At 39.7% G+C, this 22450-nt stretch overlaps 1 protein-coding gene across 1 annotated transcript in view; it reads left to right on the top strand.

Annotated features, from left to right (window-relative positions):
• The first annotated feature begins 3278 nt into the window (after positions 1–3278).
• The window catches only part of TDRD3 (tudor domain containing 3), a 96689-nt gene continuing 77517 nt past the window's right edge, over positions 3279–22450 (top strand). Inside the window, exon 1 of the mRNA XM_030451255.1 lies at positions 3279–3527. Coding sequence (XP_030307115.1) covers positions 3487–3527 — 41 coding nt within the window. The 5' untranslated portion in view covers positions 3279–3486. The remainder of the gene's footprint in view (positions 3528–22450) is intronic.

The raw sequence follows: 22450 nt of genomic DNA, 5'->3' as shown, positions 1-22450 counted from the left end.
AGCTGAGCTTGGACCTTTCTTGCCCCAGTGGCTATGCTGGGTGATCACTGGGCTGTCTGACCCTTGCCACCATCTCTGGCTCTGACCTTGATCAGGATTTGCTGCTTCACATCCTGGCTGCTTACACTGAGGTTACTGGTCCTGCATGATGTGTTGCCATGCTCTACTCCCAGCTCTGAGATGTAGCCAGGCCTTATTGCTCCATGAGAGTTCTCCATTTCATTTACAGAATAAATGGGTGAGTCATTTCTTAAATTTTAACTTAGCTGATTTACACGTGGAGCACTTTTAAATAGGACTGTCCATGAGCTACACATGGGGGTGCATTTGTGCCAAACATCACATTAACACATCAACTAATTTTTTTTTGCCTGGTATTGATATCTTTCAAAAGTATTACAGAAAGTGATTTTGTATCACAAATCATCCTGAAGCTACATATGAAACTTAGCAGTGTTAGTTGTTACTCACAGACAATGTTTTTTAACATCACACTTTTCCGTGGCTAACAGTTTGAAACAGATGATGGGAAGCAGAAATTGGAACAAGCCTTTCAACTTCAATGAAGTATATCAAAGTAAATTATGGTTTGGACAGAAGGAGACCATGTGAATTTTGTGAATAATGATGCTTTGATTCATCTTGAGTCACATGCATTTCTCAGAGAAAAATATGGAGGCACAGAGCCCCTTACAGGTGTGCTGAAGTCTAGGCTGAATAGCCCCAAGTACTCTGATGCTCATTAGCTTCAGCAATGTCATTTATGGCTATGGAGGTCTGCTCTACGACTGTTCGTTTTATCATGAACAGTGGGTACAGAGGGTCTTATCCCTCTAATTTGCAGTTTTCTGACTGCCTGACAGGCATTGTATCACCTTCTGTTTGCGTGTGTATGTATACCTTTGCCTGCATATAATGAATTTGTTAGAGCAGATGCCTGCAGACCTTTAAGAAGGTCAGTGCTGGGTAGTGCATTTTCTTTATGGACAGAATTTTGTGCCATGAGGTGCAACAGCTAACCATATGCTGGCGTAAATTGCTGGTATAATTGCCTGGTGATTTCAATGAAGATTTAAGTAACCTCCCATGTCTTAAACTAACATCACGTAATGCATGAGATCCATAATTCTCATTATCTTCTCCTAGGTCACACTCCATCCCTTACTAATTGGTTCTATGGGCACACTTTTTTGAGTTATAATAATGTTTACAACCTCTTCTTGCTAATCTAATGTGCAGCCAGGTCAGACTACAAATGCAAAGTGCTTTTATTTCCACTTCTTTTGCATAATGAGTGTCTGAACTACTACTACACCTATCCACTGGTGCTATTCCATGTCAGCAGCTGCTGTGGTTTTTAAGTGTGCACCAATAGTGTGACTTGGTCACAAACATTTCAGAGTGGCTCTTCTGCTTAACTTTAGGCTATTCCACAGCACTAATTTAAGAACTTCTTTGGTACAGACACAGTCAGTGTATTTTGGGGTTATTGTTAATTCTCTTTGACATTATTCCTTAGGAAACTCATACTCACCTTGTGTCTTGTCATGATACAGGACTGCAAACCTTTGAGAATCCAAGCAAGTGATATGATTATTCAGTCCATGAACCTGTACGGCTGGCTGAGTTGACTCAGCTTAATCAATTCAGCATATCTGTGTCTGGTGATTGCCCTCTATGAATTTGCATCAAAAAGGCATTGCTGTACTTTCCCAATGCTCCCTGTGCTGTTTGTTTTTATAATGATCAGTACAAGGATAAAAAACTTACCTGACCATTATACTTGTTTTGAGATTTCATATATGTCGGTCTTCTATTTTAAGTGGAATTTTAGAGCTTGTTCTTTCCACTTAAGACTCCAGATCAGAAAAACTTCAAATCTTGTTGTATGTGTGAGAGATTGCTGAACAATATAGCTTTTGTTTTTTTCTTGTGTCAAGCTTTTTTTTTAGTTTTCAATTTAAAAAAAGACATGTAACTTCTTGAAAAACAGTAGCTATCCTGGAAACTAGACACTGGTGACAAAATTTTTGTCCTACACTATATAAAACACATGATATGAAAGAGAATATAATGAATGAACCAAGTATAGTAAAAAAAAAAAATAGTGCTGACACAGCAAAACTCACAGTTTGTCATGTGTAAAACTTCTGAGTTTTTCCCACTCAATATTGCAATGACAGATTTATCAAAAAAACCCAAGAAGCTGTTTTGAAGATGCTGCATAAAAATGGAAACATCGCAAGGGTAAGACCTACAGGGAAAAATTCATCTTTAACAGACAGACCAGGCAGCTAGGTTTTGAAACCCGAATGCATTAAAAAGAACTAAAACTTGGCATCGGTGGGTTGCAGAAGTATCTGGACATGACTGACTAGCGCGAATCACCAGTGCCTAATGGAAGGTTGCTGCCCTCACCTGCAGGCCGAATCCCTGATGGCCAAGGCTTGGGTAGGCGCTTTCTTAACTCCTGACCTGCTCTCCTTCCCCTTCTGGCAGATTCTCAGAATTCCGGAGCGCAGCCAGGGGACAGCACTGCTGCCTCGTCTCCTTCCAGCGCCTGAGGAAATCGGGCACTTACAACAGCAGTCACGAAACAGTGACATTCTTTCGCTGCATAATTCCCATTAGAAAGGCGGCGCACAAAACTGAATGTTCACGTCAGTGCCCACCGACCTAGGACAAAGATTAAAACCAAACCAAAGGCATTAAAGAAACACAGGAGCAGCTTTTTACATGTTGTCCGTCTAATTGCTGAACCTGCCCCTTTTTTTCCTCATTCCCCAACACCTCCTTTGAAGGCGCCGAAGAAACTGTCTTCCTACACCGTGTCATTAACAAGGGCACTATTTATAGATAAAGTGCGCTTAAAATACATCCCTCCCGCTACTACGAGAACGCAAACTACCGGCCACCACCAACACTCCGGGCGGCAGAGGACCACGGAGGGGCTGAGTCAGACCCTCCGCAGCGAGGCCAGGGCGGGTCAGAGCCCTCAGGCAGGCGAGAGGGAGGGAGGGAGGGAGGGAGGGAGGGAGGGAGGGAGGGAGGGAGGGAGGAAGGGAGGGAGGGAGGAAAGGAGGGAGGCAATGCCGGCGCTCGGCCCCGTGGTGCCTCTTCCCCTGCCCTCACTGCTTCCCTTTTCCACCATGGCGGCACCGGCTTCCAGGCAGGCAGCAGGACGCCCTCCCCCGCCACCTCCCTCAGCCTCGTAGTAGTCGGTCGCGGGCTTTGTTCGTCTCTCCCTGCGCCGCCTCCGCCCCTTCCTTCCTTCCCTCCGTTCCGCTCCCTCCCCCCTCCGGAGAGCTGGCCGGGCCGAACGCCTGGAGAGGGCCGAGGGGCGGGGGAACGAGCAGGCCCCGTGTCCCTCCTCCCAGCGCCGGGGCTTTCCGCACCGTCCGGCGGCCCCGCGCCGGCCCGGCCCGGCCCCGCCACCCCTCCCCGGAGGCCCCCGAGCTCAGTGTGTGAGCGGCGGCGGGAGGCGCCATGGCCGACAGGACGAGGGCGGCGCTCTCCGAGTCGGGCTGGTAAGTGGGGGCGTCTTCGGCCCCACCGCGGCCTTCCCTGCCGACCCGGCCGGGCTGCCAGGCCTCGCAGGAGCCTGATCGCGGCCCCACTTGGAGCGGGACAGCGGCCACGGCCCAGGGCGAGCACTCATTTGTGGGTAACTCGGAGGAGCGCTGTGGGGCTTGTGGGTTCTCGTGTTTCTGAAGCGTGGAGCGGGATGAGGGGACGTCACCCTCACGCACTTCCAGCCCCCTTCTACGGGAAGGGGGTGCTGCCCTGCCACCGTGCGCTTGGCGCTTGTCCCAGGAGAGGGTTGTGCCGGTCGCAGGGAGCAGCTCTCAACCCCACTTAGCGGCACTGCCGAGAGGGGCTCCCACTCCTCCGGGCCCTCCTCCTCGCCGGCGGGGCCGTGAGCCTCCCCAGGGGCCTATGGGGATCCGGCAGGGACCGGCAGAGGCTGCGCTGCGGCCCGGCCTGCGTCTCCCTCTCCTGACCGCCTTTCCCCCGGCCTGCCTCGGCACGGTGTCGGAGATAGCAAATGCCAGGTGGCCTGCGACTTGCCGGCAATTCTGTTGGTTTTCATTAGACCGTGCTCCCGTTCGGTAAGGGAGATGAGGTGGAAAAAGAGGTATTAAAGTAGAATAAGTACAAGGCTTGAACGTAATCCTCATGGGCACATCATACCTGTTTTGAAACAATATGTTGAGCTTTTAAAATATGTAGCGCAGCCTCTGCGTCTCATTTTCAAACCTAGAGGTGTTCTGGCACTGATGTCTGGAAGTTGATTTTTAAAAAATTGGTCAAAGTAGTTAGTTTATTAGCGGATACGTAGGTTTTTTTCTGTAACTGCTTGCAAGTCTTTCAAAAGCTTACTGCTAACCACCAGTACACAAAGCATCTTACTTTGGTTGAAATTAAGAAAAACTGCTCAAATTATAGGCCACATGTGCTTTGCAGGCTACTTCTATTCTGCTGTTTACTTTAGTATATCTTCTGGATTGCGATCTCATGTATGATTAAGTTTTAAAATATTAAAACAGGTGTCATATAGTTTAGAGTAAACTATTTTAGTTGGGAAAAGCCTATGTCGATCATCTAGTCCAACTTCATGACCGCTTCAGGGCTGTCCAAAACCTAATGCATCTTGTCCAAATGCCTCTTGAACACTTACAGGCGTGGGGCATTTACCACCTCTCTAGGAAGTCTCTTCCAGTGTTTGACCACCCTCTCAGTAAAGTAATGCTTCCTAATATCAAGTCTGAAACTCCCCAGGAGCAGTTTTGAACCATTCCCAGACATCTTATCACCAGGGAGAAGAGCTCAAGACCTCTATTTCCACTTCCCCTCCTCAGGAAGCTGTAAGGGCAATGGGGTTGCCCCTCAGCATCCTTTATTTCAGGTCAGACAAGCCCAAAGTCCTTTCTTGTCCTAATAGGACACTACTTCCAGGCCTTTTATCAGCTTTGTTGCTTTCCTCTGAACACACTCAAGGACCTTAACATACACAAACAGTGCACACCGTACTTAAGGTGAGGTTGTACCAATGCTAAATGCAGAAGGGTATGTTTTAGAGACATTGTTGTGTTTCTAGAGTGCTCAGTCTGGTGATTCCTGGCCATCAGTGGATTGAAAGAATCGTATCTATCCTAATTTTCAAAACATTAGCTTATATAAAGGGAAGTTTTGACTGTAACTTGAAAATGACCACCCTTGTTTTCCATGTTTATTCCCCTCTGAAAAGGAGAAGGCTTTCCATGATAAGACTTTTTATTTTCACACCTTTCTTACTTTGTACTCTGTTGCATATTTGGAATTTTATCTCACGTGTTTTATTTCTTAGTTGTTTTATTACTTTGTCAGTTGAATGAATGTCCCTGGTAAACAGCTTTCAGGCTGTGTCAATACAAATATGAAGTGCCTCTGAAACGATCTGTTATACTGTAGTGTTTGTCTTTCTCCTTGGAGGCAAATACTCTTGAATGGCTAGAAAGTCTTGTTACCCTTGCAATGCTGCAGGGTGTGAGCCAAGGACAGACTGAAAGATGATGGGACAAGTAGGGGTCTTGTTATCAGGTCCACTGGAATTAGGCCTAGTTGCATTGGGAAGGGTAGCATGAGAGAGGGAAGTGAACACAAACTTTCAAGGAATGTGAGGAGGAAGTTGAAAAAGAAATAATGCTTCAGAAGTCTTGTTTAGCTAAGTGTTCATGCACTTCAAAACAGTGATAACCAGGACATCCATTCTTTTGGCTGTTTTGCTGTTGCTCTGTGACCTTTCTCGTATTAGTAGTAGGTCTTAAAGTTGTTTAACACAGTTATGAGTATGCTTTTGGTGGTGTTTAATGTGTATTTCTGACTACATTTGACTAACCTTGTGGTTAAATCATATTCTGTACTGAATTGGTTGCCATTGTTGCTGTCACTTTGTGACAAAATGTATGTTTTCAAGTACAAAAACAAAGCTGAGTTTATATGTTAAAATCTGTCCCTGCAGAAACACCATTTGGTGTTTCAAGCCAAGTAAGAAACTTGTTCTTCTGTAGTTTAAAAACTTGTAAGTTACTACTTGTTTTTATTGGATTTTACTGTAACTTCCTTAAATCTTTAAAAATAAGAAAAGTTAGTATAGACATTCATTTATATGAATTTCTGCATTTTAAAGAGAATGATTCTGAATACAAGGTGTTTTTTGAGTAAAGCAGTAACAGTTAATATAGTAGTCATATATATTTTGTTTTCCATCTAGGTGTTATAAGAGTCATACCTTGTAAAATGCATGGACATTTTTAATGTTTGACTTTTAAACCTGTTTCAGTTGTGTTTTTATCAGCTTTCGAAAGATGAAGTTGCCCTACATAATAAATGTAACAGTGGTAGCTAACGCTGTAACAGTGGTAGCTAACGCTGAAAAGTTTTTTTTTTGGTGGAGATATTTCATGAAAATGGGTAAAAGACTTCTCTAGTTCTTGTGAAGAATTGTAGTTTTATAGGTTTCCTTGCACCTGTCTTTAAAAATGTAGGGTTTTTTTGAGGCTAGTTGTTTTCATTATGCATTATACTGCGCTACGGATGCTGTGCCTTGAAATGAGATACTGGCTCCAACTTCAGAGATAAGGTGTGTTTGTATTACATTGCAGTGAAAAAAGATATACTGTGCTGGAACAAAAGTTTTGTGCTACTGTTTTATGTAATTATCAGGCTAGGGTTCAGAGGGAGTTACTTTTGGGTATTGCTACATTTACACTTGTGAATTTTGGAACCAATTTCCCAGTGTTCCCATTAAAATATAGACCTTAATGGAACCTAAGTTACTGAATCCAGTTCCCTTAGTGAAAGAGATGTCCAGAAGGACTGCAGAATGCATCCTTCTCAAGCAAATAATTATATTACATTTATATATTCATAATACATATTTTATATAAAATATAAAAATGTATAAAAATATAAAGTCTTGTAAAAGTTCATGTATTTTGAAGATTATGTAAACAAGTTTTCGGCTACGAAGTTATTCCCAAAGAGGATGATTACCTGGAATTGTACTGGTTGTTCAGAAACAAAGTGCTAGTGCTTAGTAATCCATGAGAAAACCCTTTTATCCCTTTTAACCCTGTGATACCCTGTTTTGTTTTATATATTTTTTTAAAGTGAAACTGTATAGTTAGTGGATATCAGATTTTTAAATGGATTTTTAGGTATTTCAGTTAAGAATGTGCTCCATACTGGATTACTTTAGATCTGAAGGTTGATCTGTTCAGACTTGTTCTTTATAGGGTTTTATCATGTGATGTGATCCAACCTATAAAGCAAAAGGAGGTACATACCTGGAAACACAGGGAAGTGCTCACAAGAGTTATAGTACTTCTTTCTAAGAATGCAGGAGGAATTTGGCAAAGTAATCAGTCCCAAGATCCTTCAAGATAATCTGCTTTTCCTTCGTGTTCTTTTGCTGTTCCACTGAAATCTCTCCAGAAAGTTGAGCTGAAATTGGTCCCTGTATACAGAGCAAGCCCAAGCTGGATACACGATGTTCCTTACAGGGATAACACAGTGATTCACAGGCACCTGTTTTGAGGTTGTTGACACAGCTTTTGTGACTTATGTCATGTACCATGATACCTTGAAAGTGATTGTACAACACAAAATGCCAGTGCAGATTCTGTTTGTGTAGGTATATCCCTTACTGGTCTGATTGGTTTGCCTTCTTGCTGGACCATGGATGTTAGTTAGAACCTGAATTCTTTGTCATTTGCACTGTGCAGGAACAGAAAAGGTCCAGTGTTTAGTTCTGCTAAGGGAAACAAACTCAAGAATATTATTTTTTATTATTTTTTAAAGTTTTTTTAAAGAAGGTGGTAGGTGGTAACAAATGACCGGTGCAAGATAGAATTATCCCAGCTTTTATAAGAAACTGATTTAGGGCTGTAATTAATAGTTAAAAAGATAAAATCTTTGGCCAAGAACCTCAGCCAAAGCTGATTTAACAAAGATAAAATGCTACCTTTGGATAAGTACAGTTGGTTAAAATATGAGAAACTAGCTAAATAAATGCTTGCTTCATGATGGAAGAATGTTTCTAGTAGGTTTTTGGTGGGATCTAGGGGTCCATCATAGTAAAAAGTAGTCTTAAGGAATGATAGTGCTATGGCACCATAACAGTTTGTTGATATATAGGGGTTGGTAAAATCTAGTTGGGTATGATTGGGTAGGTATAGCAAAATCCTGTGATACCATTTGTTGTGGAAAGAGTGGTGCACTTTGCTTGCAAGAGTGAGGAAACAATATATATTATTGGTATAGGACAGCTGTTTTATAAACTGTTTATCAAGGTTTTGATAGTAAGTGCAACAGTTGTTTAACAAGATTTGATGGCAAGGTACATTTGATTTCTTACTACATAGTGGATAGGCTCAGAAAAAAAATTAGGGAGACATTTCTGTTGCATCATGAAGTTCAAAGAGGAACTTTATTGCTTTATAAACAACTTTTCAGAGGAATCTAGGTGTGGCTGAATTCAGTCCTGGTCCCAGACTTGATCAGCGGTGTATGTCTAAAGGATTATATATGCACAATCAATCTTTTATATCACTTAGCTAAGACAACAAAGGGTCAACTTACTGAGTATCTGAAGCAAAAAGGATTTTCTTAAGCTCAAAGCATCCCTTCTGAGGGGGGGATCCTGGCATGCAGCCAGCCACCATGCAGGAGAGCTCAACTGGTTCAGGAGTGTCCACTGCTTTTGGAGTAAAATAATTGGCTTGCAGACATCTTTGCATACCAGTTTTACTTCGCTGGCACATGCTCAGCTAGCCCTCAGCTGTTGAACAGGGTTTAAAGGTCCTCATTGCTGTGTTATCTGTCTCCCAAGAGATCAGCTTAAGCCAGATGCAGCCATCATAACCACCACTGGTGACTATTGCTTAAGCAGAAGGGGTGGGGTAGGAGGAGCACACTGCCACCTCATTGTCCAGTGCTTTCACATACAAGTGTAGTTCACTTTTTGTGAATGCCAAATGATGCTCATGCAGGGGAAAGTAGTGCAAAATTATCTACACAGTGATGAGCTCTAAATTCACTCATGTCACTTATTCAAGAAGGGCAGTGGTCAGAAAGTTGTAGGGAATTACTCACAAAATATGAAATAATTGTTAGGTCATTATATATATCAGTGGTGTGTTAAAATCAGTAACAGTGTGCATTAATTTAATCAGCTCAGCAAAGGTTTCACAGACAGTGAAAAAGTGGTGACAATGAAAAAGTGGGTGAGAGATGTGGAAGGTCCTCTGTGCTGGGCAGGTGAAGTTCCTTAGTCTGGAAGCAGGGAGAGAGGTGATAGAGGTCTATAAAATCTGTAGATCATACAGAAATGATTAATAGAAAGCAAGAATAGCTATTTTTCATAAAACAAGACTTAGGCCATCCAGTGAATTAAACCTGCTACCTGATGAAAAGTAAAGTAGCTTTTTAGCAATGTGTAATTAAATTGCAGAACTTAATTGGGAGATGATATTGTATAGGAGATAAATGAAAGTGGGTTGAAATTATAATTAGGCAAAGTCAGGTAGGGATAAATACTTGGAATACTGACCTTTACAGTGGAGTTGGACTGCCAGTTCTCTAACAGCTGAAAGCTAGGAATTACTCCAGACAGTTGTAGACACTTGCTGTGTTTTACATTCTTTATCTGAATCTTCTACTTCTGGACACCCTTGAGAAAAGGGGACTTAGATACACCTAGACTGTGTAAGAAAAAGCAGTTCTTTATGTTGCTAAGTAAGTGTTTTCACATTGTAATTACTATGAGGACTGTCTCCTCTTCAATTGAGGTGGGAGAAGAGGGAGTAGTGGAAAGAAACAAGCAGGACTATTGGGAACAGGACAGAGAGAAAAGCCAAAGCAAAAGCAAGTGTAGTTTCCTGTGCACTTGGTCTCACCTGTGATTTCCACTGCCTTGCTGCAGGTGAACCTTTAGGTTTTCATTAGTTGCTGGGAGAGACTCTCATTCTCTCACCTTGTTATGCCAAATCTCAAATCAATTTATGCACCATCTTTGGAGACCTGACATCTGGCTGAAGCACCAATATAAGCTGTCCATGATTTACAGAATTGTTGCAACTCGGAGTAAGGTGTTGCTACTGTGAACTTTTTACTGAACAAAAGAAAAAGGGAAAAAAACCAAACCAACAAAACTCAGACAAGAAGAAAGCTTAGTCTACTTGGAGCACATCTGAAGTTGAAAGTACTTTTAATTGTTACAGACATTTTTTTTTTAAAAGCAACATTTTCAGTGGCCTAACTTTTCTTGTTACAGTGTGTCTCATGTTGATTCTCTCCAGTCAGTGAGTTCTATAGTAGTATGCAGGTTCTCTATAGCTAATCTCCTTTTTTGAATTCTTGGAGGTTTTGAATGGATTGAGTCTTGGGTACTTCACCTTATAATTCACAGGCTTTGCTGTCCTTTTGAGATGCAGATACTTCATTGGGACAAATGTCACATGGATTAAACTCAATGGCATAGAAGTTCCCTTCTTTCTGCCTCTTTTTGTCCACATGCTCTTTGACTGACCTCCTATTTAACAGCGCACACTAATAACAGTGCACGGACATTTCTGAGATGGACATAGCTGTCAAGTGTTGTAATATTTTCTATAATTTTTTCTGTTGATAAACTCATTGATAACATTGCCTACACAAGGGGAATGGGTAGAGCTTGTTAACACAATTGTGACTGATAACTTTGGACTGATTTACCGCTTCCTTCCTACAAGTTTTGCTTCTAAGTATACTGTAAGCAGAGGTGCAGGGGTGATTTTGGTAGGGATTTGAGAGAAGGACTTGGCCAGAAAGCCAGGACCATGGAAAGAAAGCATGTACCTTCTAGAAGGTGGAAAATGGAAAGATTTGGAGCAGATGTTGGATACAGATGAACCAGGTCTTAGGAGAAAGCCCTTTGCAAAGGTTTTGCATTCTGAAATCATTTTATGAAACTCTTGAGACAGACTTTTTTAGTTTTTGTCTTTAGTTTCTGTATGCTAATACTCCTCAGACCCAGAATCCATGACCAATGAACTGGTGGGGTGGTAGGTGGAGATTTTGGAGTGAGGTGTCATTAGCATTCAGGCTGAAACTGTTTCTCAGTGGGTTTATCCATCTGCGTATTTTACAGAAATAGTATTGCTGCATGAAATACTGCTTAAGGTAAACAATACAAGTGTATATAGAAATACAAAGCTATCCTGAAGCTTCACTTAGATAGAACTATGCCTAGAAATTTTGATTTTAAATATCCTGTACATTGGATGATTATTTTTTTTAATAGATTGCTTGTTCTATGCTAGTCTTAAAAAATAAATTTGAGACTTACTATCCAATCTGTGTGTATTGACAGCTTTAGTATTCTAGTATTAGAATTGGGAGTGATGGCATTAAATGACAGGAAATGAAGGCTGAGTTAGACTGCTGAAATTGCTTCTTTGTCAGAGAGCACTGTCTGGGGAGTGTGGTCAAAACTGGATTTTTCTTTCTTCTTGTTTATCTCATAGTCCTCCAGGAGTGGCGAGGAGCTTCTTGTGCTGTGTCATGTCTGAAAAAGAGTCGTTGAGGAAAGCCAGAGGAGAAGCAGCCATGTGTGTTCAGACAGCTTCAAGATATTCTCAGTGGCTGGCAGCTGTGTCTTTGGCACAGCCCCAGCATTAGAGTATTTGTGTTCAGTTTAACACTTTAGGGTGGCTGCCAATGTTTTCCTGGGGAAATGTGAGTGAGAAACAGTACTCACAGCTTGTATCTCAGCAGAAAGAATTAATTCCATTAGATGAAGAAAGAAAACCCTTTTCTTTGTGACTTTTGTATATTGAATTGCTGTAGCTCTTCTATTAAGTCATTGTATAGACTCATGTTAATGGTTTTTTTTACAATCTGGAAGTTACACTTCATTATATTTCTTTACTGTGGTAAAATGCAATGTGTTGTTAGCTTGATGTTTAAGTATTTCTATAGATGTAATTCATAGTATATGCTTAAAACACAGGCTAAATGTGAATGCAATCTAAGACCCTTACCAAATGCATTAATAACATTGTTTATCATTTTATGAAGGTGTTAAATAACTTATTTAGCTCTTTTGTAGATGTCAGTGTACCAAATGGGGAATACACAATTTGGAGGGAAGTAGAATTTAGAGTGTTTTTTATACTTGAACTGAGTTTTCTTAATCCACCTCGATCAGATTATTTACTGCTTAAAAGATTTTGTACTGTGTGGCTTTGAGATGGAAAAAGATTTCCTGTCAAAACACTGCTAAAAATTTACTTACATGTAATTTTCTCTGGCCTTGGGGATGGGGAAGAAAAGGGAAGAGGAAACTTCTTTCTCATCATGTCTTTAGTCTCTTCTGTTTTCTTAGATTACATTTCCGCTCCTAACTCAACCACATTGCCATGTGAAAGTAACATGAAGAAATAAAAACCCCTTAATTTAGTGTAAAATAATAATTTCTGTTACACACTAGCTGTAATCCTCTTTTCTTTGTGCTATTGCACTAGAGAGATGAACTTAGTTCTTTCCAACTTTAAGCAGAAGAAAGACTAAATGTTTATCTCCTATTATGCGTCAGCTGGCTGGAAGGTTAGAGAATCTCCAAAAAGTAACATTTGATACCTATCTTACTGTGTTTCTTTCTTCTGCAGTTTTTTAATAGCAGTAGCAGTGAAGTGCAGTGCATATTTTTTAAAATCCAAACTGGTCTTATAAGTTTTGTAATTTTGAAAAGGTGTTTATTCCAGTGAAACTTTGTTGCTTTAGGGAAGTTGGGGCTATGTTATGGATACCTGACTGTTTTGCAATAGTTTGGCTGAACATATTTTTTATAGACTTACACTTGTCTGTGGGTCAGTGGGTGAATGAAACTGCTGTAGCACATGTGCAGCTGATGAGCTGCAACTTGGAAATGATTCTCTGAAGTCCCTTAATACATATGTAGTATTTTTCAGTTTTAGAAATACAACTGCCTTTAGATGTAGAGCTTTTCAAACAAATTATAAACACATCCTTGTACTAGCATGTGGTCTTTTACATTGTATGGCTATGCTTGTCTTTCCTCGTATTTTGGTTGATTACTTTTTTTGGTAAATATGCTATAAATCTAGTTTTAAAAGTCTGTAAAAATGTCTGGTTTTAGCATAAAGTGGAATAAATGGAAATCTGCCACTTTTACAGAATTAAAAATAACTTGTCCCTATGCAGAAAAAGATGGTATACTGAGTTGAGATTATGCAAGAACAGTAACAGTGTATTGTAAGCTTTGATGACCACAGCTGTTAGAAGTTACTTTCTACTTAGGATTTTCACTTAGAACATATACTTTTTTGTTTGAGTAATGCATATTCATCTTTCATCCTTGTCTTCTGAGCAGGTTTTAACTTCTTTTTGTTTCTTCAGTTTTCATCTGTTTTCATATGTAGAAGGGAGGGATGTTCGTGGAGTCTTAAATAGTTAAGGTTTTTTTTGGTTAGAGCACTAGAATCGGTTCTGTAAGAACAGCTCCCACTGCAGCAGCTATTCTTGGGGATTTTGTGTTGGTAGTAGCATTGTTTCAAATAAAACTGGAGGCATTTGCTTAGCATCTTGCTATGTGAGTCAGAAGGCACTGGGGATGTTAAGCTTCTATTACTTCAGAAATTAATACAAAGTGTCTTGAAGCAGAAGTAGTCCAGGTCTTTGACACTGACATGTAAGACATGCTTTAATAGGAATATACCAATTAATAATGTTTCCAAGTTTCATTTTGTAGTTTTATGGTTCAATGCTGTTTCTGTGTGGTAATAAAGTGAGTGTTTTAGAGCTTGAATTGAGAAATACAAATACTGTCCTTCATGAATACCTTTGAAAAGCTAAATGAGGTGATTAAAAGTTACCAAAATTATATTTGATCTACTAACACTACAGCTTTTTGTTACTTATGTATGAACACTATATGGTAAGTAGCCCAGTCTCAATAAGCCAACTTTTAAGTATCCTTATTGTAAAAATGAACAAAATATTCCTTTGAGAAAGCTTTTTTGAGGATTAATTCTTACAAAGATGCCAGGTTTGCTTTGTTTTGAGATACTAAAAATATAATTTTAAAAAGTTTGCTTGGACAATGTCTGGAGAGGCCCATTGTCCCACCCCTTTCCCAAAGCAGGGCTGATTCCAAAGTTACACCAGCTTGTTGAAGGCCTTGACGAGTTGAGGTTTGACTATCTCCAAGTTGGCCTGGACTTAGCCAGTCTTTGGGAAAAATTTTCTCTCCCTTATCCAGCTGAGATACTCTGTTTCCTCCTGTGTCTGTTGCACTTTGTCATTTAACTCCACGCCTCTCTGATTTTTTTTTGCCTCCTTAAAACACCTTCAGATGGTGGTGGTGGTGGTAGAGGGACCTTGTTTGGTCTGCTGATCTTGAAGCTGAACAAACTTGACAGACCAAATGGTGCTCTCATCTTCTCTATGACATGGGCTTCAGCTCCCAAAACCATCCTAGTTATCTGTCTACTGTCCAGCTTTGCGGCCGGAGTAGAGTAATCATGGATCTTGGTTTGCTGGCTACAGCTGTGCTCTTGCAGCCCAGTATGTCACTATTTTTTTCCAGCAGACAGGCACACTGGTTTGTGTTCTGTTTTTCTTCATGAGCCTACAGAGCTGCTTTGTGTCCAGCCACTTCTCAACCTCAGCAGTTTGAAGTGTTATGGCTTATCACTTATCTTTGGTTCTGTGATGCTCATTTTGGCTGAAGAACTGTTATTTATCGTGATGCTTCATGCATAGTTCAGTTTTTACTGCCATGTCATCCCCTGCACCTTCCCTTCTGAAAAGAAAAAATGGAAATTAGTTCTGTCATATTTTTCTTGATGAGAAGTGGTGCATCTCTTTTAAACTGTGGAGTGGTTATGTTAATATAATTTTTGACATGCAAATGCTAGCACAATCTATCACAGAATCATGGAATGTCAGGGGTTAGAAGGAACCTATGAGGATTATTGAGTCCAACCCCCCTGCCAGAGCAGGACCAAAACTAGGGCAGGTCATGCTGAAATGTGGTGCTAATGTGTAGGGAAAAAAATGTGATGTACTACTTGAATATAGAATATGTGATATATGGAAGTAATTACTTAATAAGAACTATTATTAGAATGCCTTTTTTGGTCTGGCAGCTACTTGAACTTCTGATTTCTCAAATTTATGAACTGGAGACTAACAAAGATGAATGATTGCTTAATTTTATGTGAAAGTGGTATTTGAGTTAACTTAGTATAGATCCAAGAAACTTAAATTGTTCCATTGTCCATCCAATTCTTTCCTTGCTCAGTTTCTACAGTGGATGGTCTTGGGATGTCCTTTGCTGTGCCCATCAATGTTTCTGTCCCAGTCCCATGTTTCTAATCAAGCCCAGTAACTGATGTCTGTAGAGAAACTTGAGAGTGTCACAAATATGCAGAGATTATCTCCCAGAATGTTACCCCAGCTATTAAGAATTGTATTTTTCAGCATTTCCTTATCTGGTTATTTCTTTTCTGTTAAATAGATTTCTGATTTTCTTCTTCATGGATCTGTGCAGTTGCTTTTTTGAACCAATGTAAAATTTTAACAGCCACAGAACTGTGAATAACAACTTTATATATGGTATGAAGTGCCCTTTTCCTAAGTTTGTTGGATTTCCTACTTGGTAATTTAGAGACAGTGAATAAGCAATCCCTTTTTGTCTTTTTAATGTCATGTGCAAACATTAAATTATGTTAAATCCCTTTTTCAGTCTTTTTCATGGTGAAGTAGCTTATTCTGTATAGTTAATCTTCAAAAGAAAGGTGTTCTGTGTGTTTGATCTTTTTTGTTATTGTCCAGTAAAGAAGGTTAGACAGAAAACAGAGCATCCTGAGAGGATGGAAAGTTGAGGAAAAGTGATGTGGCAAGACAGGGAGAAAGAATGAAGGGAGATACCTTGCAGATACATTATCGCTCAGTCTTCATCTTTTAGAGGAAAGTACCAAAGAGCATGTGATGTGATGCAAATATGGTGTTATCCAAGCCACTAGCCCTGAAAAAAAAAAGTTAATTAACAGCTTATTAAGCTAAATAACAAGGTTTAGGTTTATCTTGCAGTCTCTCTCTGTGAAGATGATATACCTGTTTTACTGCTTGGCAGATGAAGAGTGTCATCAGTTACTGCTTCTCAGCTGTGGATATTTCTTGAGGTCTTATCTCAGCTGGTCTTATCTCTTGTCTGCCTGCATCCAATGGGGTCCTGACCCCATCATACACTGTGAATTATATTTTTCTATGGAATGCAGATATATATTTCACTCTGTAGTTCGTAGCTTAATATTAGTTCTTAAATGTTGTGATACACTTGATTTCACTATTTCTTACAATACTGGGGCATAAATTTTAACTTGCGTTAAAGAAAGAAAGAAAGTAGTCTGCTTTTGAGTCACAGCATTATGTCATTATTTGACTCGATAGAATGAAAAGATGAAAACTAGCTTTTGAGAGCTATGAAAATCACAAAGGATGGTTGTCTTCAGAGTTGTGCCCTCCACTCCTCAAACTACTTTCCCCTTCAACTTTGTGACCACCTGCTGCAATGCCCTTGGTGCTCTCTAGTGCCTGCAGACTATCCCCTGATAGGCTTAATTTTCTTCTTGTGGTCTGATCTTCTCGAGAATTTATTTGTCTTCCTCTCACGTCCCTCTCTGTTTGGCAAGCACCAGCAAGTGTTATGGCTGGTTTGGAGCTAGGCGAGTGCTTCAATTGACCAGTTGATTGCTTCTGTTGGAAATGGAGGAGAGCCAAGTTCTGTTTCTCTTTTCCACAATGCAACTGCTAATCTGTATGTTTTTCTTCCACTCGGCAGCTGATTTCTGTGAAACTTAGGGAACCTCAGCATCTTTGAGACCTCTGTTTCTCTGTTGGATTTGGCTGAAATTGGCCTGCGTGATTAGAATGCATCAGTGTGATGGGACTGCTGGACAGACTGCATAACATAAAGCTATTGCTTTCTAACAGTAGTTGAATTGAACTGCATTTTAAAAACTTGAATTTGTTTCCTAAAACAAAACTGAAGAAACAGGTTTTCATGAGAAGTAGTTTATCTGTTTAATCTGTGAAGTGTTTAATTTTCCAAATATTGAATACAAAAGAAGGGAGGACCAACATTTGGATCAGTTCCAACAGAAGCCATTATCAAAGGCTCAGATAACCTCGGCACTAAAACTATGGAGAGATGCTAATGTCCACAAAATGTTATTATTTGAATTCTGGTTTTTTTGCCCAGTATTATTCATTGTGCAATTATTCTCTGCAGTTACTCTTTGCTAGGAAAATGTGAAGCTGCCCTGAAGTGTTTTTAACCCCCTCATTTTTTTTGAGAAACAAATACTAAAGTAATAATTCAAGACAAGTTGGAAGTGACCATTTTCTGAAAGGCTTGAGGTGGATAAAATTTCAACAGGTGCAGAAAGAATTTTTTCAGAATTTGTCCAAAATAAAAATACCTCAGAGTGTTATTCTTCTCATGATTTAGTTTATAGGGTTTACAGTTACTGGCCCATAGTCCTCCTGCCAAAGCATAAGAGAAGAATTTCTGGAGGAGATTCTTTTCATAGAAACAGAAGTTTTAGTGCATCTTGTCTTGATACGAGGCCATGTCTTCAAAATAAGGAAGACTATGGTCCTGAGTATTGCTTTGCAAATTTTAGTTTTTCCCTGCTCTGTGATGATGTACCATGACTTACTTGTCCCAGCTGTAAGTTAGGCATATTGTTCTCTTCTTCCTGGGAATCAGAAAACAGAAATTGTGAATTTGTCTTCTCTATTTTAGTGCAAAAATGCATTAGTTTTGCTTGCTCCATCCTTACTTGGAAGAGACCAAGAGCAAGTGTGTACTAAAGTGTTTATTTTTGATATGATACTTCAGACTAAAGTAGTTTGGAATGTAATTCTCTGTGGAAGTTGTTAGGAAAGCAGAACCTGAAGTAGCTATGTAGGAGAGCGGTTATTAATGGAAGATGACAGAATTGCAGATAATTGAAAGTTTCAATTGATCTGCAATACACTGAATAGTTAACAAGAACATGGGTCTCCTGTTACTGTGTTTCCACATTTGTAATGTATTAACTTAAGTAACTCTAAAGCAAGAAGAATAAAAAAAAATTGAGGAGAAATGGAGAGAAAAGCATTTAAAGAAAGCAACAGCATATCCGACAAAATGGTATACTAGTAACCTTTTTATGACTATAAGAACAGACTTCATGTTACATCATTCTTTCTTGATATCCTGTCTGAATACTGCTTAAAAAACATCAGATGGTAGAAAACTGAGTGGTCTTGGTTGAAGTGATATTTAAAAAAAAAAAAAAAAAGCAGAGGTGAGTTTCATTATTTTGTATTTTTTTTTCTAACTTTGCTCTTCATCCTTATATTTCACTTTTGTCACCCATTTTTTCTGGGTCCTTTGTATTTTTTCGTACTGAAACTCACAGTTTCCACTCATACAAGCAGTTTAAAGAGATGTTTTTTATTTTTATGAAGGCAAAGCTGCAGTGTGTAAGTGCTGCTGGATGGCTGGAGCTGAACACTTCAAATCATAATCCCTGTACAACACCTCTCTATACATCCCATGGCTTACTTACAAATTACTCCATCTCACCTTGCTGGTAAACACAGGTGGAGCTTTGCATAGGCTGGTACTTCATGTTATATTAGTTTTGATGTTATATTGTCATGCTGCCCTAAGATGAAGCTGGAGTTCAGTTAGTTCAGACCCACTGGAATTTTTGGATTTATGAGCAGAATGCATCACTTTAGTTCATGGAAAGAATACTTTGTGCATTTTACTACATGGTTTATTGTGAGCTCAGACTTCACAGTGAAGTTTGTGATTCCAGTTGCTAGCATGCAGATCAAGAATTATATCCATCAATCAAACTTCAGAGGAGAAATGGGTGTATGATTACACCTGTGAAGTTTGGCAAAATGTATAGTAAAGGGTTTGTATTGACTCTGGAAGAATGAGGTGATGCATGGCTCTGGAAAGAGTCTGTGAATAAAAGTGAAGCACTAGGATCAAATTTGTGTGGACATAGCAACATTTGAGATCAGCACTATGAGACATGGCTATTTGACCAGCCTTCCTGAAAGCTAAATTTTTTGTTTTCAAGCCAATAATTTCTCTTAAGTCCACTGTAGTAAATAACATAGTGGGCTTGCCAGGTGCAGGCAGTGACTCTTGATCTTTCAGAGTTATCAGTAATGTCAAAGAGATGTGAGCAGTCATGTATGTGGAGAGGGATGTGAAAATAGTCTCATGAGGAACATTTTTGTTTTTTCATTTTATTTTTGGCCAGAATCTTGAATCGGTAAAGACAAAATAAATATTTGATCATAAAGGGTAAGCACAATCTGGGTGTACAGGAAGACAGAAGTGCTTACTGAGTTATTTAGGCAGGTGTTTACAGCTTGTTAGTGTCATAGAGGGGAAAGGGAAATGCCTTATACTTAATCTGTTAGTTGATCGTATAAAATATGTCTTACTGTGTTCAGGTATATCAAAAGAGCTGTGGTATATCAAAAATATTTCTGGAGCTTTAAGGTAGTGAGAAAATTTCTCTAGCATGTATGTCTGATATTATTACTTCAATAAATAAGATGTTGTCAGAATAGAAAAATGGCAGGTCAGATGCCAATCTGCTTTGTCTGAACATACTTGGCAAGCTACTCTTTACCTGTGTCCCTATAGATGTTATTGCGTTTTGCTAACACGTTGCTGGGTGATCTCCTTGTTTTTGAACAGTGATCGAGAGAAGCCTGATTTGCATCAGATACAGAAGACTGAGAAGTGAAAGGATGGAAATTACTAATTAGGACAGATGCACAGTGATTAAGAATCACAGAAAGTGTAGGGCTTGGGAGGGACCTCAAGAGATAACCGAGTCCAACCTCCTGCCAGAGCAAGGGCACCTACTGGAAGTCACGTAGGAGTGCCTCCACGTGGGTTCTGAATGTCTCCAGAGAAGGAGACTCCACAATCTGCCTGGGCAGCCTGTTCCAGTGCTCTGTCACCCTCACAGCAAAAAAAAAATTCCTGTGTTTATGTGGAACCTCCTACGCTCAAGTTTATATCCACTGCCTCTTGTCCTATCATTGGGCATAATTAAGAGGAGTCTGGCATCATCCTTCTGGCTCTCTCCCTTTACGTATTTATAAACACTAATGAGGTCACCCCTCATTCTCCTCTTCTTCAAACTGAAGAGACCCAGCTCCCTCAGCCTTTACTCATAAGAGAGACACTCCACTCCTGTAATCATCTTGGAGGCTCTGCTCTGGACTCTTTCAAGAAGTTCCTTCATGAGCTGAGGGGCCTGGAACTGGGCACAATATTCCAGATGGGCAGAGTAGAGGGGGAAGAGAACCTACTATCCACCCCCCTTCTAATGCACCCCAGGATGCAATTGGCCTTCCTGGCCACAAGGGCACATTGCTGGCTCATGGTCATCCTATCATCCACCAGCATGCCCAAGTCCCTTTCCCCTTCATGGCTCTCCAAGAACTCAGTCCCCAACCTGAACTGGTTCTTGGGATTGTTCGTACCCGTATGTAAGACTGGAAAGTTGGAGACAGGATTTCAGAAGTGCAGAGCTTATGACTATCATACATTCAATGCATACCTCTAAATGTGTCTGAAAATGCTAGCTACGCAGACAAAAAAACCCCAAAAACGTTGTTTCAAGCAAGGCATTCAAAGTTAATGCTGCTCTTTTTGACACTTTTAACAGAAATCTTAACTGCACTTAATTCCATATTGTGGAAAGAAGGTAATGTCATCTCACCTCAAAGGCAGGCTTACTTTTTTCTTTTTGTACAGTTGTATTCTCTGATGATGATATCCTAACAACATTAACAAAAGGTTTATCTTAAGGGTGACATAGTCTTGTATTTAGTGTGGACTTCAGATAGTAGCTATTGAAAAGAAGAGTGACTGCATTATGGTATTGCCTGTGTCTGAAGTGGTATAACTACAACTAAAAAGACTGTTTATGAAACCTCAGGGAGGCCTTTAATGTTTGTGTTTTCTCTCTCTTCTGGTATTGTCTTTGAAACCTAAGTATGTCTTTTGTGTAATTTTTGTATAGTAATACATAATTTTTGAAAGAAACCTGTAGATTTTCAGTATAACCCAGGAGATAAGGTATTGATCGCTTTATTTTTCAATTCCTGAATTTTCTATCTACATATATAAAATCAACTTGAGACAATTGCAAGATGCAGTGCAGAGGAACAATTTTTTTTTTGTGGTGCTACTATTAGCTGGCTGATTTACACAAAGTAGAAATTTAGATTGATGTCTCTTCAGTGAACAGTAATAGCAACTTTTCTGAAAACAGACACCTGCATTACCAGATGTTAAGAAGTATTGCAATTATGTGCATTATTTGCTTGTTATGGGTTTCTTTATTTAATATCGAGGCAGTCATTTAATTTCTGATGGTAAAATATTCTAGACTCAACTATGTAAGCAGTTTATGGCTGAAACTGTGCTGTGAGAGGTGTGGTGCTGTGTGAACTTGGAGATAGTGGTTTCCTGAAAGAACATCTTTTAGTCAACATGACTTAATACTATCTCTCTTCTGCATGCTTCTGGAATCTATTACAGCAGCCATTGGTGCTGTAGGTGTAAAAGTAACTTAGTGTTTGAAGTAGCATTTTCCCTAAAATTATCCAGATCAGTCTTACAGACTTTTTTGTGAGCCCACAAGTGAAAGACAGTAGACTGATTCATTAACTTGGGACAGTCTTGTGCAAGACTGACTGTGCAGTAGCTGTTTCTGTCTTCCTGATAGAGAAGAGTAGGAAGAGCAAGCATAGTTCTTCCTCAGAAGGACTTTTTATTGATATTCAGGAAAGTAGGAGATTCCTTGTGATTGCCAGATGATTTTGATTATGTATATACATATTTTTAATTGTTATTTCTGAGCCAAGAGCTTAGTTTTCCCTATAATTATGATTTTTCCTGTTTTGTACAGGCCTTCTGTTTTTCTCTGACACATGTGAAGTCTGTCTTGCAATTGCATTCAGATACTGGGTACATATTAACTTGTGTTTTGAGAAGTATAGGTCTTGTCTTTGATGCCTGTTGTCAGGAATGTGTAGGAGTTATGCTCCAAAAGTAGACACAAGTTTAGTTGTCTAAAATTTAGATGCCTGTGATGAGCTAGTTACTCTTAAGTCTCCACTAAATTTACAGAAATAATTACCTCCAGAAGGCAATTCATCTCTTTCTAAGCTAGATGTCCAAGATAAGAAAGATAAATTACTATGATGATTACAGCTGGAGCAGAGAGTGACTCGTTCAGATTCAAGTATCTAGCTTACCCTCTGCATTGAGGGTTACTGCATCTTGTCAGAACTGTTCAGATGG

This window comes from Calypte anna, chromosome 1, assembly GCF_003957555.1.
Source record: "Calypte anna isolate BGI_N300 chromosome 1, bCalAnn1_v1.p, whole genome shotgun sequence".
Classification (NCBI taxonomy): domain Eukaryota; kingdom Metazoa; phylum Chordata; class Aves; order Apodiformes; family Trochilidae; genus Calypte; species Calypte anna.
The sequence above is the reverse complement of the archived record's forward strand: the minus strand, read 5'-3'. Positions and strand labels throughout refer to the sequence as shown.